The 18,086-nt window shown below is 40.0% G+C and overlaps 1 protein-coding gene across 2 annotated transcripts in view; it reads left to right on the top strand.

The window, feature by feature from the left end:
- The window catches only part of epha3 (eph receptor A3), a 108,065-nt gene extending 91,577 nt beyond the window's left edge, over window positions 1-16,488 (top strand). For both annotated transcript variants that reach the window (XM_046053692.1, XM_046053693.1), the window contains exons 16-17: window positions 8,325-8,480; window positions 13,738-16,488. In XM_046053692.1, coding sequence (XP_045909648.1) covers window positions 8,325-8,480; window positions 13,738-13,843 — 262 coding nt within the window. In that variant the 3' untranslated portion in view covers window positions 13,844-16,488. The remainder of the gene's footprint in view (window positions 1-8,324; window positions 8,481-13,737) is intronic.
- Window positions 16,489-18,086: the final 1,598 nt, after the last annotated feature.

The following is an 18,086-nucleotide window of genomic DNA, read 5'->3' as shown; positions in this document are numbered from 1 at the left end:
GTGTGTGTGTGTGTGTGTGTGTGTGTCTGAGACTGCACAGCACCAGGCAAGAGCTGAGTGACTTGGCCGATGTCTCTGTTAGCTTTGGCTGCCACCAGCCTCCTTTCCTCAGCTCCATTTTCTTTATTTGTCCTGCTTCTCAGCTAGAATGACAAATGCAGCAGACACTACAGTGAGAGGTTATACAGGAAATTTTCGATTATGGTTTGATAAATGTGTTTCATTCTTTAAGGTTCTTCAAAATTATAACTGAATATGGGCATTATTTTTGTTATAATAAGGTTCAATGTCACTTTTATGTTACTTTCAAATCCTACATTTTAAACTTATATTTGAATGTGAATAGGTATACCTGCCAGTGTAGAAGAGCAAATTAATCAATGTGATGTTAAAAATCTCTTTTGAAGGTTTCACTGCAGGTCCTCCACACAACACAAAAAAAATATTTCAGATAACTGTAACAGTTCTGGATCTGCGGTTGAGATCAGCATGCTCAGTCTAAACCACAAAGCCCTATGGGGTTAAAGGGTTTCAGGACAGCTCAAAAAATGGTCTGAATCCTTCAGGGCATGCATTCTTTGCATATAAACCTGTGTGTATTGGGTATAATAATACATATATGCATCATGCAGTACAGAGCTGCAGTACTTTTTGTAATATTTATAACATAAAACTGGAATTAACATATGGCTGTCACCCAAGGATTTAATCTTGTGATATAGTATGTGTGATATGTGGTACTAAACTGAATGAGTGATTAATCTTTCTTTTATTTTTGCTGTCTCTCAGGGAGGTAAGATCCCCATCCGGTGGACAGCTCCAGAGGCTATTGCCTACAGGAAGTTTACATCAGCCAGTGATGCTTGGAGTTATGGCATTGTCCTCTGGGAAGTGATGTCATATGGCGAACGGCCCTACTGGGAGATGTCCAATCAGGATGTGAGTACTGCCATGTTGCCAGGTTAGCAGGTGCATCTGTGTGGTCACCCACCACTGTGGCAGTGCTGCCAGCTTTGCATTTTTGCACATATTACTGATGGAAGGTAAGTGAGGCACCAGCAACTCCTACTGATTTAGATGAGATGCAGCAGGACACTGTAGAAACATTGTTAGCACTACTTTTCAATGTCAATTGTATAAAGTAGTGTCAGGTGATGTTAAACCTTCAAAATATCAAGACCCAAATAGTGAAAAACTTGAGTTAGGGTTTGTTCTGAACAGGTCTAAAGGGGATTGGTGCATTTTATTCATTCAGAAATTGTTGTATAATTGTAGAATAATTTCATTTCATTTATTAGGATCCCCATTCAGTGAAGCAAAGACTATTTTTCCCCAGGACCCATGCAACACACAAAATTAACCCCAAACACACCACTTGACAAAACAACAAAAGATAATGCGACAAGTAGCTCCAAAAGTGCAACTAATCAAATATTTTATCACAAAGTTCAATATGTGTGATCCATCTCTACATAATTATATACTGAACATTTCCAACCAAAACCTTGATGATAAAAAGAAGTATTGTAACTACTATAGTAGAGAATATTAGATGTCGTTTTGATGCTGAACATCCATCATTTCTCAAGTCTTGCGTTTTCCTTCTTACTTGTAGGTAATAAAGGCCGTAGATGAGGGATACCGCCTCCCCCCACCTATGGACTGCCCTGCTACCCTCTACCAGCTGATGTTAGACTGCTGGCAGAAAGAGAGGAACAACCGCCCTAAGTTTGAACAGATTGTCAGCATCCTGGATAAACTCATTCGCAACCCTGGTAGCCTCAAAATTACAGCCAACACCACATCCAGGTACTTTTTTTTTTGTTTTTGTGTGTGTGTGTGTGTGTGTGTGTGTGTGCATACAGTAACAACTCACATTCTGCAGCCTGCTAAATGTGAATGAGTGACTAAGTTTCCATCCAGTTTTAGGAGATACTTTGAATCTAAAAGGCAATAACATGTAATCAGTTATGCACAATTCAGCATAATGGAATGGATGACAAAAGGACAAAGGGGTGCAGTTTTGTAATAGATTTAAATGTCTGTCTCCCTTGGTGCACTCCTGTTTGTACAGCAGCAGTAGACTAGTAGTACAGCAGGAGCTTGGCATAAAAATTGCCTTCCTGCTTTCTGTGCAGGGGGATACATCAAAATTAGCTTGAGTTATCACAACCTCCCCCTTTATTTATGTACAACAATTAATTATTTTCAGCTTTCTTTTGTTCATGCCAAAGATGCTCAGAAGTCACTGAGCTAGAGTCCAAGTCAAGTCTCAAGTGACTCGTGGTTTTAATGAATGTTGTATCACCTGCTGCGTTCAATCCAGGCTGCTTATAAAACTGCATAGTTATAAGGGATTCTGTAACTGTAACCTGTTTTTCACTTATAGAGCACAACCATGTAATGTGCAATGCAATTAATGACTTATTAACTAGCCTACTGTAAGTCAACACACACCCCAGACTGTCAAACCAGTGTAACGTTAAAACTAAATAAAACTGTAATGTTACATGATCAACAATAAACCTGTAACCTGTTTGCAGCCAGCGTTAATAATTAATGTGATGGCAGCCAGCAGGACGTAAATGATTACGTTAATCGATCACCACAAATTTGGCAAGTAAACAAACGCTCGTTCATCTTTTCATAACGAACCAGTCGGAGTTAACCTCTCGTAGGTCGTATCTTAAGCAAGAAGCAAGCTAACGTTAGATGGCCAATGCTGAGCTAAACATGTTTACTAACCTCAGGTTACAAACCTATTTTGCGTTCTGCGCTTGTTGTATGAAGTTTTAAAGCCAAAGTTCATGATGAATGGCACAGCAGCTGCCAGTGTTTGTTGTCCTCTCTCACGTGTGGCCGCGCGCAGCAGATACTACGTGTTACATAGGTAGATTAGAAATAACGGAGTGAGGGGAATAACAGCAAGCTCATTAGACATTTCCTAAAAAGTCTGAAATCTTTCGTGGAAGAGTCACGAGTCAAGTCTGAAGTCACTGTGTGTGCAACTTAAGTCCCCATCTCTGGTTTATGCAGTCTAATATCATTTTCCCTTCTATTTTTTCACTTGTTCATATGTTACATTTGTTCCTCCTTTTTACTTTCCCTCACGCTTTACTTTTGTGTTGCGACCACCATTCCCTTCCAGGGGGCCATGGGGAAGTAGGGCAACCCATGTACAGTTGTCAATTCTGAGCAGGGAGGGGGACAGGCGCTGGGTCTGCATCAGACAGCCACGGTATTATGGAGATGTCAAAGCTCATAACATTGACTAATGATTTCTTAAGAAAGTGAAAATAGGTCCCTTGGAGTTTGCATGTAATTTCCCTGATTGGCTTTTAACACCGGGCGAGCACAGGCTGGCTGACGGAGACGGCTGTAGTGATTTATGAGAACTGTGTGTGCATGTGTGTATCTGTGTGTGTGTGTGTGTGTGTGTGTGTGTTGGCGGCAGTTGCACAGCATGAGCAGCTGCACTCAGCTCCCTACACCTCGTTTGTCTCAGGGCTGTCCTGGCTGGCTAATGGAGCACCCCCTCCTCCACAAAGCCTAGACCAAAGCTTAGGACCAGAGTAGAGCATCTGGAGGCTTCAGGGGTGGGACCTGGTCAGAGTTTACTGTCACTGCATGTGGATGGAGAGGGACTGGGGTCAGTGGGCCAAGGTTGGCTGTCAGAGACTAATTATGGGGCAACAGGAGCCCAGTCAGGCTTTGAGGTCACTGTCTATCCTACTGGCTTTACACTGTGTCTAAAACATGTGAGATCACAGGTTATCTTGTTTTCAAACTGAAAAATGTGTTTCCTTACAACAAAACATGGGAAGGGCTGCAACCAAAGTGGGAGAATACAATTAGTACTCCCTCTAAATGCATGTCAACCAATGTTAATTTGCAATGGTCAGTAATGCACTGCTACAGACATAGTTTGGGCTTTTTACATAATAAAGTTTTTCACCATGCCACAAAAGGCTAAATTAGTAATGACAAGCCTCTGTGAGCCTTTAGCTACAAATCAAATATGTTACAGTATTCCTTTCTGTAATTTATTCATTTTCAGTAGTTAGGGCTGGGCTGGAAATTGGTGTGGAACAAGAGCTAACCTGGACTGGACTGGGACCATGGCTGGAAATGGAACTGAGCTGCGATCAGTGTCTGTGTGGATCTTGGCCTGTAGGTCAAGGTTGGGACTGGGAATGGAAATGGAAATAAGTTTTCTATTAGTGTAAGGAAACCAGTTTATGGAAGGAATGCAGATATTTATGCAAAGTCTAGTCTTTTATAAGGATATAAAAAGGCAGATAATAGGGCTACACCATCAAAATGTGTAAACCGAGTAAGTGGAGAAGAACAGAAAACTGGTACATGAGCATTGCAGATACAGTGCATTGAAGATCAATACTTGTTACACTACATGTTAAAATGTAAGGAAATTGTGTCAAAAGATCTACCTAAAACTCTGCGTGCTTGACTGTAATCAAATCAAAATGTCACACTTTTATCAGTTTAGGTTAATAGCTTCCCTCAGACCACCTGAGTAGTATTGATTAAAACAACATCATATCCATCACATCCAACAGGGGCAGTGGATACCAAATGGCCACATATTAAAATTCCAATTCAAAGGCCTGACATTGGCCTCATACAGTATCTCAGTCTTACCTCTCCCAGTGACACCCTGGGAATAGTCCCAGTAACTCAGTAAGAGGTTTATTCCTCCCTCTCTGTCCTGCCCACATGTATCTGTTCAAGCTCTTCTCCTCAACCTCGCTCCTCCCTTGAGAGCTCTAAAAACAAGAGACTACACCGCCCTGGTTATTTGGAGGTCAAAAGAATGAAAGATAGAGCAGAAAAGGGGAAGGGAAAGAATACGAGAAGGGGTTAGACTTTATTCTTTCTCCGGTGTATTTATACTTCCTTCTGTTCCAGCGAGTGTTTTCTGCATTCTTTTATAGTGTTAAGTCCATGAGGGGTTTTGAAACCCCCCTCTGCCGTAAGATGCTTTCTTTTCTCTTTATTTTCCCCTTCATCACATCCCTCTTTTTCTCTTTTTTCTCCAATCATCTTGTCTCTTGAGTTGCTGTGAGATGTTGCTGAAAATGTAACAACAAAAGGAACAAAGAAAATGATAAGGGAGGGGAAACAAGGTTATTTGCAGTTTATCTCTCAGAAGAGACAGGAGAGTGGAAAGGAAAGCAGAGGATAAAGGGGGAGATGAGATCAGAGGAGAAAAAGTAGAAGAGGAGTGGAGAGGAGAGGAGATGATCAATAATCCTCCAAATAAGATGAAAATTCTTATTCTGACAAAGTTATAATGTTAGGCATTCTGATCATGACAAATTTTACATTTAAATAAAAAAAAGTAACAAATGTTTTTGCGCTTCTTTTTCTCATAAAAATAGTTCCAGTGTCCTCTCAGGGAGATTCATACACTTCCATCTTTTCCACTCATGCATACCACCCCCACCTTCCAGCCCCCGATTCCTCCCTTCTCCTACAAACCGGTCTCTCCAGGGGGTCCTGGGGGGCCCTCAGCATTTTGACAGTCCTCTGATCTGGCAGGAAAAGACTCAATCATTGTAACAACACCCACTCCACTGCCTCAAATGCATCTTTTTTCTCCATTTTTTTCTGTCTCTGTTTGAGATATCATCTCGCTTTTCATCTCTCTATATGAACCACTTTGTTAGCTTAGTATGGTGTTTTTGTCATTGTTGCTTGACTTTTTATTGCAACATTCTTTTGATCGTATATTGCTTCAGCACAATAGGTGTAGAGACTGCTTACAATTTACCAGTGCAGTAAGGTACCTATTATCTCCAACAGGAGGGAAAAACAACAAAAGAAAAACTAGTTGCACTGATAAGAATATTTACCACTAAACTAAAAAAAATTTTTAATCGCCATTTTTCACAATAAGAGCATACATAAATGTTAACAAATAAGAGCATATGTGGCTATACATACTACTCACTCCACCATAAATTTTTTTAAAATTATTATTATAAGATGATGATTTGAGCAAATTGAGGCTACATTTTGTTTGGAGTAGTGGACATAAAATGTCTCCTCCACCACTTTCAAGCAAAAAACTTTATTTGAGATAAGAGGTAGTTATATAAATGGTGATTTTATACAAAACATCCCAAGAGAATTGAGGAACTGTGTATTCATGGTTTATTTAAACTTTGTTATTGTACATAGGCCCTATATTCCTTTGAATTCCAATGCAGATTTTACCAAAAAGACTATATGCTGCTAAAGTCCCCTATATTTGTTAAAAAAAAAAGAAATTACTAAAAGAAAATGTTACAGTCAAAGCTTTTTCCCCTGCCATATGAAATTACACCTTCCTAACTCCCTGCAGGTACACTAACCTTGGGGAATATTTCCCAGAACACACAAAGGGGCTCTAACCCTCCCTGCCAATCCAAATCAGTCAAGCGGAGGTGGACTTCCTGGTATTCTAATGAGTTTATTTACAAGGCTATGAATAGTATTCCCCGAGGGAGAACTACCTTTTTTTTCTGTTCTGTCCTGCCTTGTTCATGAGGCTCTATTCCCTTGTGTGTGTGTATGTGTGTGCCTGTCTTGACGCAGGTGCCTTTGTCTACTCTGCAAGACAGGTGCAGTGTGTCCTTATAAAAAAAGAGTGCCTTTGCAACCCACTTTTAAATGCCACTCACAATACAGCAATAAACACCAAAAAAATGCTCTTACTAATCCCTTATTTGGCTATTGTTTGATTGGCCACTGTGTTTTGAGTACCACTTTGACTAAATGTAGTTTGACCTGGTTTCCCATTTCCTGCCTAACAGTCTACCACATTTGTATAAGACACAGCATAGTGACATCAGAGATTAGACACCAATAATAAAAAAAATAGCTTTCTTTGTCATCTTCAGCCTCCCCTTCACTCTCCTCTCTTGCTCTCTGTACGTCTTTCTACCTCTCTCATCCTTACTCCCGCCCCATCTTCGGGAACCATCAATCAGAGCAAGTCAGAACAGTGCCTGCAGCCTTTCCTTCACCCTCCACTGTTGATTGAGCACTCTAAAGCCCAACGCAGTGCATTTAATTTGATTTAATCCAATAGAAACCATCAAGTCTAATCAAATCAAATATTGCATTTTGCCGCATGGCACATGTACTGTAGGAAACTGTAATGACTTCAGACAGAAACTGATGCCGCTTTTGTTAGTAATCTTGTTCTTGAATATGTTAAATATATTATGAAAATATTTTGTGTGACGGTTTGATTTCCCCCCTGTATTGAAAGCCCAAAGGCATTGTGCAGGTTTACTGTATGCAACAGACACATGAGGCCAGTCTGTGTATGTATGTATGTGTGTGTGTGTGTGTGTGTGTGTGTGTGTGTGTGAGTGAGTGAGTGTGTGTGTGTGTGTGTGTGTGAGTGTGTGAGCGAGAGAGAGAGAGAGAGAGAGAGAGAGAGTATTACTCATGTTGAGTGGACATAAATCTCTTACTCACTTTGTTGGGACTCACCTTCCTTATTTGGACAAAATGCAAGTCCCATCACTATGTTTTACAGTAAAGCCTTGGTTTACAGTTATGGTAAGGTTAGTATTTAGGTTAAGTTTAAGGCAAGGCTCCAGGAATTGAATATATATAATGTCATCTGAAGTGATTAATTTCACTGCTGCTTTCACTTCCAAATCAGTTTTTATTTCAGTTTATTTCAGTTTCTAATCTCCCACCAACAGGCTGTGTACAACTATGGTCAACACGTTTTGCCATTTCAGCAACAACTTCCAGTCAGGAGGACCTTGTTTACTAATAATAATGTGTTAATCATGGTTACACTAAAAAGTCACGGACAGTTTCAATCAGCAAGCAGAAAATGAATGAAAATATCAGTAAAAGATTTAAGATGTTTTATGTTATCTCCACAACTAACATTTTGGACAAACCAGTCTTGGAGAGTTGTATGTCCAGTGCAGGAGTCTTGCGGTTAAATCTGTAAATGATCTATGCGACCCAGGAGCCCATTGTGACACTGTTACTTGGTGTTGTCAGTGCACAAATGACAGAAACAGAAAAGCAGTATAGAACTACAGTAGCAATAAGATCTATGGACATATGTTAAGATATTATTTGTCTATTTTATTATATATTATTAAAATACACAAAGCTGTGTAAATATGTGACAATCTGGGTGGCGCCAATGTCTTTGTGTTCCTGAAACTAGGCTATAAACTCCATTTTTATTTATTTGAATATGTGCCATGTATTTTATTACTCAAGGAAATGTGTTTATTCATTGTCAATTTATCTTTTGTGTTTCTCCTGCCCCTGTGACCTCTCAGGCCGGCCAACTTGTTGTTGGACAGGAGCAGTTCAGAGGTACCCCCAATGGGGACGGTGGGTGATTGGATGGATGGAATGAGGACCTTGCCCTGCAAGGAGGCCTTCTCTGGGGTCAGCTACAGCTCCTGTGACACACTGGCCAAGACCTCCACAGAGTAAGACAACCACACACACAGACACACAGCTACTCTGCCTATTCATGTCAGCAGTGTTGACAGGGCCTCCAGTGGCAAGGCCCAGGAATTTGAAGAGGCTCTTGGTGAAGAACACACACACAAATACTCTTGTTCTCAGTAAGTAAAGAAAGCTATAGAGCCCTTACTAAAGGTGTCCAGATGAGAGTCATGGTAATTCACAATGACAGGCCTTTAGCCACGCTCTCAATGTTGCAAGTATGACCACCGAGGGAGAAGGTGAGAGCATTACATAAAAGAGAGATAACTAGAGAACAAGAAAAAAGAGAGAGAGAGGGGAGAGAGACAGAAAGAGAGGAGAAGAACTGAGAGTTCAGTAAGGGAGAGGGAATAAGAGAGAGAAACTATTGAAAGAGGGAACGAGAGGGGGGAGATTTGACAAGATAAAAGAGTATAGAGAGAGAGGCCTTTGAAAGAGCAAATAAAGTTAACGCTGTCAAATAGGTATGCATGGCACTCTCTTGAAAAGAGAGTGAAACATTAAAATGCAAAGCAAAGATCAAGCAGAGATTACTGTTATTTTGAAGCCAAATCTAGAGAAATCACATTTGGAGCTCACACTCTGCAGAGCCTACAGCATGTTCTCTCACACACTGACAAGGTCCGGTCAGTCATTGTTCAATCAATAAGTAACAGATTATCTGCTGACAGGATCATTAGGCTGACAAAAGGTTCTGAGATAGTGGATCAGGTTCTGGCCAGAGTCATGTACAGGCAGTCTGAAAGCTATTATGAATCACAAGCACAGTGATACTGGGAGATTATGCTGATGAATAAGCTTCCTTTAGACTCATAGTTCAGAGTGGAGCTACTTGAGAAAATTAAGGACAGCTGACTAGTTTTCCATCTTTTTGTTGTTTTCTTTTTGCTTGATGTCAGATTGCAGACATTTTCTCTGACTCTTTTTCCCTGTCTTTCTCTCTTTGTCCCTCGCTCTGTTGGCCTGCTGCTCATTTAATTGATGTGGAATGTGACTGGGTAAATAATTGGACATTACTAATCATTGTGATCAAAGCAGCCATTCACTGTGTTGATGACAGCAGCGGGGAGGGGGGGTGGCGGTGGTGGGGGGGTGGTCAGTGCGGCAGCCAGCTGTGACTCCTGTCATTCCAGTTCCTGCTTACCAAACCAGCAGCCATTAACAGTGTTGCAATGTGTAATATGCGTCCTTAGAGTTGTTAGTAGTTGGTCAGCACGGGCCCTTAAAAGTACTTCGAAGACAAAGAGTGGGTTACATCTATGCCAAAGGCAACTTCCCACACTGGCAGCTATAAATTGCAGTGACTTAACATAACTGAAACGTGTTTAAAGATTTTCTAGAAATATTATATTAGGAAATGCGAGGCAATGCTTTATACCAAAGACATCAAAGGAACAAGAGGCAATGTGCAGCTTTCTTAGAAGAGAGCACTGTCTCGCTGCTGTGGAAGACACATTTGTTTGGATGAATAGACTTTAAATTGGATATTGTCTCATTCTTTCTCAGCTTATTCTTATTTGCTGTATCTCCACTCTATTTCTCAATCTCTTTGCTCAGGGTAACTTAAATTTTTCTCTTGACATTTCTCATGCCATTTTTTCAATGAACCAGTTTAATCAATAAAAAGTTCACAATTCAGACTACGTGGAAATCCACCTATTGACAAAGTACACCCCAGATAAACAGCAATGAAGGAACCCTAATATAGCTCTGTAGCTATATGCTAAATTGGATCACTGCAGTATTAATCCACTGAAGGCTGAGGCTAAGGCACCCAAGGCTAGCTCAGCTACAAGGCTAGCAGCCTTGACTGAGACTATGCATTTCTCAATATAGATTTCTCTATTGATTTGTACAGTCTTAATCTTGGCCTTGATATTCAGCACAAGGCTTGGCGATGCTCTGACCTCTCAGGAACAGTAATCATACTTGGCTGCAGTGCGCTGAGTCATCGGTTGGAGTAACTGAAGTCCTTTTCGAGACAGAATAGAATGGATTGAGTAGGAAATACTGCATCATTTGGACTATTTCCTTCATCTGGACAGAGTGCATGCAAAGTTCATTACAGGTTTGACTGAGGAAGTGATCACCTAAACTTCTGGACAGAGGAAAGCCCTCTGAAGTGACAAAATACTGAGATGGATTTGCTGCCAAATCAGGACTGTGATCCTGAGAAAGGCTGTCATAACATGACCTAACAAACAAGCCTGTGCCCTTGTGTATTTATGTATTAATATATGGTTAACGTTGGTTGGTTTCAGTTCATGAAAAACACTACCACACTGAAGAAAAAATACCTTACAAAAGTTTTGCTCTGGACTGATGGGAATTCCTGAGTTAACAATGTGACATATTGTAGAAAGAAACTTTCAACTGTTAATCTTTTTTATCTGAATCTTTATGTTTCTATTAGTATGATTTATAATCATATCTCATGTGTGAAACTCATTTAATTCATTTATCACTGTCTGTTCTTGAGATTATTCATGTGGTCAGTCTGATTTATACTCATTGCTACTCTAATAATGAGGAGAGCTCTTTTGCTCAGACATGGAAAACATAGAGAGAAGATAATAACACAAGTGCTTCGACTCTCAAAGAACAGCATTTCGGCACAACAGAGATTAGATATTACATGTTAGAGTTTCAAATGTATAATGGTGATTGAAGTTTTTGGTCTTTGGACAATGTTCAAGACATCAAAACTTATCTATCACTCGTTCAACTGCCCACAATAACTTTAAGTGGGAACATTTCCTGAAATCCCATGACATATTGGGAAGCCTAAACAGTGCAATGCATAAAACTTTACTTCACATGACCTCAAGCTTATCTTCCTATGAAATTAGAATGTGTTGCAACACTGTTGTGGTTTGAGTTCATGTCTTATTTTGTGTGCTTTTCCAATGTCATTGTACTCTTGGACAGCCTAAGGGCAGGAGAGGGTCCCCTTTACCCTTCTGGCCCCACTCGATAGTTTTAAAAAACAGGACTCAACAGGATTAATGGTTCTATCGTAAAAGCATGATATGACTCTAAAAGCATTAAAGCATCATATAGTGGTAAATGAAAATAAGACTTAATTATGACCTCCACATTTCTAAGCAAAGGCTCACCAACATAGTTAATATCAATTATGTTTACTAATGTATGCTTTTTAGCTTTTTGAAGTTATTATTTTCAAGGATTTACTTGGTAGTTTTTAATTGTAATCATTTTGCTAAAAGAACCATCCACTAGTCACTAATAAATATGCGATTTTCTGTTTATATTGAGGTTATAAGCTTTTGCTACAATGTTCACAAACATGGGAGTTTCTCTCAGTGGTACTTTATATTCTGAGTCTCTTCCTTTTCTAAGGTAAAGCCACCTGATTTAGCCTGATTTATTACGACCAAAATGTTTTTTCTGAATTCCAGTCTAGAGAAAGTATAAAGTACATACGTATAACATTCAATTTAATGTGTTAATGTTGCTGGGCCTGGCTGTGTCTCAGTAGAGTGGTTCTGACAGAGGTCCACGTCACACCGGCCACTTGCCCAGAATGGGAGCCATCCATGGGAATCACCACTCTCTAACATCCAGCTCCCCTCCGCCTCCTCATGCTCTGGATGGTGGGTGGAAGACCAAGACCTAGGCTTCATCTGGGAGCAGTAACCTACCTCCAGAACCACTGATGGGCTTTCACTTGTCTGACTTTTAAAGGGATAGTTTTCAGTGATAACTCAATAGCAATGTTTCAATCCAGCTGTAAGCAGTAACTACAAACAAAAGTAAAAGACAGACATTGGAAAGTTGCAAAATTTATTAACAAGCTTCCTGGAATCAGAATGGAGTTACTGCAATTATGACGCCCGCAAATATTGTTATAGTGTCTGGTTCTGTTGATTAATATTACAAAAAACTGTAGAACATTTGGAAAATATTGTGAAAATAGTGTGACTAGTGAGTATTACCACTAGACAATATACAGGATGTCTGTAAAGGTTGCTGTGTAAAGATGGAAGCCTAACTATTGTCTCTCCATGGCAAACTGCTGCAGTTTGTTACAGCAACAAAAGGCAAAAACTCCTTTGGTTTTGTTTTTTGTAAACTTTATGGAAATACAGATTTGTTGTATTGTACAGTTTACATTTAAAGAATCAGTTTATTGGAGTAAACTATCCCTTTACATTGTAGCACAGAGTGAAGTAACATTGTAATTGTTTGTCACGTTCAGTTTCTGGCTGGTCAAGATGTTTCTAGATTTCTGCTATTTTGGCTGCTTTGGAGAACTAAATGCTCTGCTGCATCTGAATAATACAAACTTTATTGTGACCATTTTTGAACAACACTAAAATGTCTTGGCTTAAAGTGTTTGTTGTAGTAATGCTACCACTGTGACTGCAAATCTACTGCTTCTACTAATACAATACCATCATTATTACTACTAGATGGGCAGAAGAGTTGTGTCTTAACATGTGCTTTGACTACTTTGTACTTTAATATCAATGATGCTCTGTGTGCTCAGTATACTATGTATTTTCAGGTTGTTGTGAATATGTTTCAAAAAGGGCTTGATGTTTTAATTAAGCTGACTAACTACTGTGTGTATTTGATGCATAACACATGTGAAACTTGCTCTAAATTTCTTTTGTCTTCCTGTGCAAATTGTCTTTTCTTGCACTTGACTGCATGTAACTAATCTTTCAAGAGCAGTATTAACAAGTTAACGGATTTATCTGAATCAGAGTGCAATATATATATATGTATATATTTATACATGTACTGGTGCTGCTCCACTCCACATACTTTAACCTACCCAGTCAAAGAAATCCAGTTTAATGCAATGCAGGAAACTAGGTCTTTCATGCTACTGTGGCCCTCGTATGCCATTGTTTCCTCCGCTGTGAGGGTCATAATAGCAGCTGTCAGTGTAGCCCCATAGGTCCACCTCCCTGTTTGTTAGTGATGGAAAGTGGAGGCAACCCCCCCAGACCACCTCTAGAGATGTGGTAGCCCAGTGGCCTTCTGGGAAATGCAGTTGTTTGTGAATGACAGATGCATGGGAAAGTGAAGGGAGCAGCACTAGGAGCATGTTATTAAATGTCACATGGGTGTCACATTCTTGATCACTAATGCACACTTTCCATCTTTTTTTCTCCCCATCTTTTCCTCTGTCACATCTCTCTCCCTGATTGTGTCTGGTTTCCGACCTCTCCTGCCCTTCCTTCTCTGTCCCTCTCTTTCATATACCAGGGATCTGAAAAAGGTTGGAGTGACTATCGTAGTACCACAGAAGAAGATCGTGAGCAGCCTCAAAGCCCTAGATTCCCACACCAAGAATGGCCCTGTACCTGTTTAAAAAAAGAGAAACCAACAAATAAAACACCAGAGACCTGTCTGTCGGTGTGGTTGCTAATCACAGTCTAACACGGAGGCTTCATATTTAAACTGGAAATGCATGGAAATGGAGATGATTCAAATGAGGGCTTTCACTGTTTCATTGAGAGACGATATCAAGTCCTGACAGAGGAACAGGAAGAGCTCAGTACAGACCTGCCAGCTAGTCAACTGGTTGATTCTTCAACACCTCTGTCCCTCCATGCCCAAGTTGAGATGCCTTACAGACAAATGGGGGGTAGAGAGCGTAGGGGAAAGCCAAGGAGGGTAGTGAGACCTGGCCAGGAATACAAACTGGGACTAGGATACAGGGCAAGGACTGGACTAACATAAAGCCGGAGCTCTCCAATATTGGCTAAGCTGGATAGCATAGCCTTTCCTTTACAGCTAAAAGGGGACGGGCATGCTCGCAGTCTCCTCCCACCACGCCTGACTAGCAGCCTGTGGAACGTGGCTGGGGAAACGGCTGAAATGCCTTGTGTGGAAGAGGATGGCAGACAGCAGCAGCTCACCCGGATGTGGACCATTCCTGGACTATTGAGGTCTGAGACATGAGTTTTTGTTGTACCTACCTAGATTTACTATCTCTATCCATGAGAGAACTGAGCTGGTATGGACACACCTAGACGATAACCGAGCCATTTTACCCTATTAGTCTAACCTATAGCATTTTCAATCAGTAGACATGTCACACAAAAGCAATAATTATGATAATCAGTTAAATAGTTAAATAGTCTCATTGTATGGAAGCCATGAGTCTGTCACATGTACAATGTACTGAACGCTGTGCTTTGAAGGTACAGGGGCCATAACACCCTTCACATACAGAATTTTCTTTATGGTGACATCTATGTTCTTATGTGCTTATGAACATATATTGTACAGTTATAGTGCTGTTCTCTCAACCCAATTCCCGTTGTGTCAAATCTAGGATGTATACGTTTTCCATTCTATTTTCTCTAACAAGGGGAAACAGATAGAGCGAACGCAAAGCCAGGAACTGAGAGTGCAGCTTAGAACAGACAGGAGCAAGAGAAGGGGGAAACTATGAGATATAGAGATAAATAATAGGAAAACTAAATCTTAAGTAAGAGGAAGCGGTGTCATTCAGACCTCTGCTTCAGACATTCTCATTGTGTTTAGGAAGTGTTTTAAACTGAAAGTGAATTTGTCCTTGAGTTTCTTCTTCAGGTAAGACAGGTTACCTTTATCAAGCCTATACAACATCAGAAATTACATTCTTTCTAAGGAGTAGGATTTGTTCTCTGGGTATAATCAGTTCAAAAGATCTGATCTGAGGCTTTTATAGTCCATTTGTTTTAGTTTGGATCCATAACATATTAACAAAACAGAAATTTGCTGTAAAAACAAACAAAACTTTGTTCCAGTAAAAATTAGCTCTTAATCCATAAATACTGGTGTGTTTAATACAAAAAGCATACCTCCTCTTGTTGGTTTGGATCATGGTGGAATCACCAAGCAAAAAGCTCAAATTTTGATTTATTTTCAACAAAACCTTGGTCTTTGTTCTGTGTTTTCATTGGGGAATGGGGTTTTCCATCACTGCCCTAAACTAGCAAGTGAACAGTCCCTGAAAGAGATGCAACACTTCCAATAAATGATTGCTTTCTGAGATCGTATCCAAGTACATCATATGTCCAGGATGGGATTTCCTAAAGGCACCTTACTACTTAGATGATCTTTGTACTATGAAGACAGAGTTTAAGATTTTATTCTCCTGCTTTGATGACACCCAGTCAGTTCCCCAGTGCAACACATACCCAGTATTTCTAAACTGGCATTTTGGTACTATGTGCTGTTGGATGGGTAATATTTAACCACGAGGTTGCTATCTTTAAGCTTCTTCCAAGCACTTAGTACACAATATTTAAGCACTTTGAATGGAAATGTTATTGCCTTGGCTTATCTACTGGACAGGCGTGATTTTGGTGCTTTTGGGAAACCCAGTCCCAGTTTGTCAGTCGTTCCTCTGTTACTTGGTCTACCTGTGGATGCTGCTGTTGCTGCTATGTGTTCTAATTAGCATGTACATAATGTAAACCATCATACTGATAGCAACTAGCGCTACAGATCCCACTATATGTACATGGCCATCCTTCTTTGTACAAATGTTTGTATGTATAATAGAATAAATAAAAAAATGTGCAACATTTTTAATTAAAAAAGAGACAAAAACCATCTGTATTATATTTTATCTTATTTTGAATTTTATTTGTCTACTTTGTTTTTTTCTTTTCTACAATAAAAACGCAATTATGATTACATTATTATTTATTTGTTAACATTATACAACGCAATGTTGATGGTTTTTTTGTAGCATACAGTAAATTATGTGTCAGTGCTATCTGTGTTTTGGTTTTTGACTTACTTTATAAACCTGGGACATCTGAGAGAGCAATACTGTTATGCACCCTATATCCAGATCCCTCATTTTCTGTCTCAAGACTGACCCGCGTGTCTGTGTGAGAGTTTACGTGTGCAAATGTAGATTGCCTTGTCTACTAATGTAAAATGATTTGTAGTGGAAACATTTATATTTTTATAATAAATATTCGCAAAATATTTTCCAAAAGATGGATGATGATAGACCTGCTCCCGTGTTTTTATTTTATCATGTGTTAATGTCGCAGACCACCAAATAATGTCGGCTTTTCTTTAAACTGTAAGGATATTTCCATATGTTTAAAAGATCACAAGTGGAAGTCAAACACACTCATAACTCAGATGTCATCTTTTTTTATTTTACATTCCATAGATCAATCTTTTGGCACATCTTGCCTTCTTCGGATAAAAGCCAGCAGTCATCTGACTGACATATATAGTGTGCAGGACAGGTGTTTCAAATCATTAAGTTCACAGGGCAATCAATGCATCAAAGGGCAATGAACAGAGATGCATACAGAGTCCATAGCAACGTCATTCATAGCCAAGAAAGATCTCACTACTAATGTCCATACCTTAAAGGGGCATTATGTAGTTTTCAGCGGCCACTAGCAGTGCGGTTTTAAGACTGCTACAAGGCTTGAACTCATGAGCAAGCATAATCCGAAATACAACCATTTTCATACAGAAATCCTGCAATAAATGCAGGAACACCAGCATGCTGTGGCTTTTCACTCAGATATGTTCAGGCTCTGTTACTTTAACATTCCATCTCAGAGACAGATCAATACTGGCTCTGTAACGTTACTTCATTCAGCGCAGCCAGCCGCATATCGGCACAATCCTCCCGGAAAAAAGGCAGAGTGACAGCGGCTATAGACAGGCAGGGAGACAGCTTCACACAATAAACTCAGGTAAACCCCTACTGCAATGTTACAGTAATAGTACAGGTTGAACTAATCCATACTCGTTACATGATCATGGTACATTTACTGCATTTAACCAACATGCTACAGCATTAGCTCGCCTGCTGCTTTCAGTAACTATCTTTACTATCTGTATCTTTCACTGGAGGCTCAGCAATGTCAGCACAGCTAAATGTATTGGATGATAACAAAACGGGTAGTGAGCTGGACTGAATATTATAACGAGATTGTGTCACACCACAGTAAGTAACTTTACGGTAGTGTTTGTGCATGGCTCTTCCTATGGGTTGTTGTCGCGGTGAAGTTGCATTATTGTATATTACATGGGTGTTACTACTCCCATCAAAGCTCGTTACAAGAGGGGGTCAAACATAACCAAAGAGTCCAGGAGTAATGCAAAAACATAAGTTTTTTGAAATAAACAAGAAATAAGTTCAGAATTTTACTCAAACAAAAACAACAAATCTGATGGGCTGGCCAAAACAAACAAAAGAAAGGGAAGCCCTCCAGACCAGCCCACAAAGGGCCGTAGAATCTGGAGGCTTCCCCTCTACCCTAAACCAATCCCTAACTAAACAAACAGAAATAAAGCTGCGAAAACTAAACTACCAGTCCCATCAGAAATATAAGAAAAGAACAATAATCAAAGAAATACAAATTAGTCGCAGTTTCAGAGGTGTGCTGCTGCCATGGCTGGAAGTTGAACCAGACACACAGCCAAGCGCCCAACCCCCTCTTATCCGTTTCTCCCCTAGTCACCCAGACCCAGAACACCTGAGGGAAAAAAAACAGACACATGAGTAACCATCATCTAGAATTGCACACCATGACCAACGGGGGGGGGGAATGCAACAGGGAGAACGTAACACCCCCACC

This window comes from Micropterus dolomieu, linkage group LG07 (assembly GCF_021292245.1).
Source record: "Micropterus dolomieu isolate WLL.071019.BEF.003 ecotype Adirondacks linkage group LG07, ASM2129224v1, whole genome shotgun sequence".
Taxonomy (NCBI): Eukaryota; Metazoa; Chordata; class Actinopteri; order Centrarchiformes; family Centrarchidae; genus Micropterus; species Micropterus dolomieu.
The sequence above is the reverse complement of the archived record's forward strand: the minus strand, read 5'-3'. Positions and strand labels throughout refer to the sequence as shown.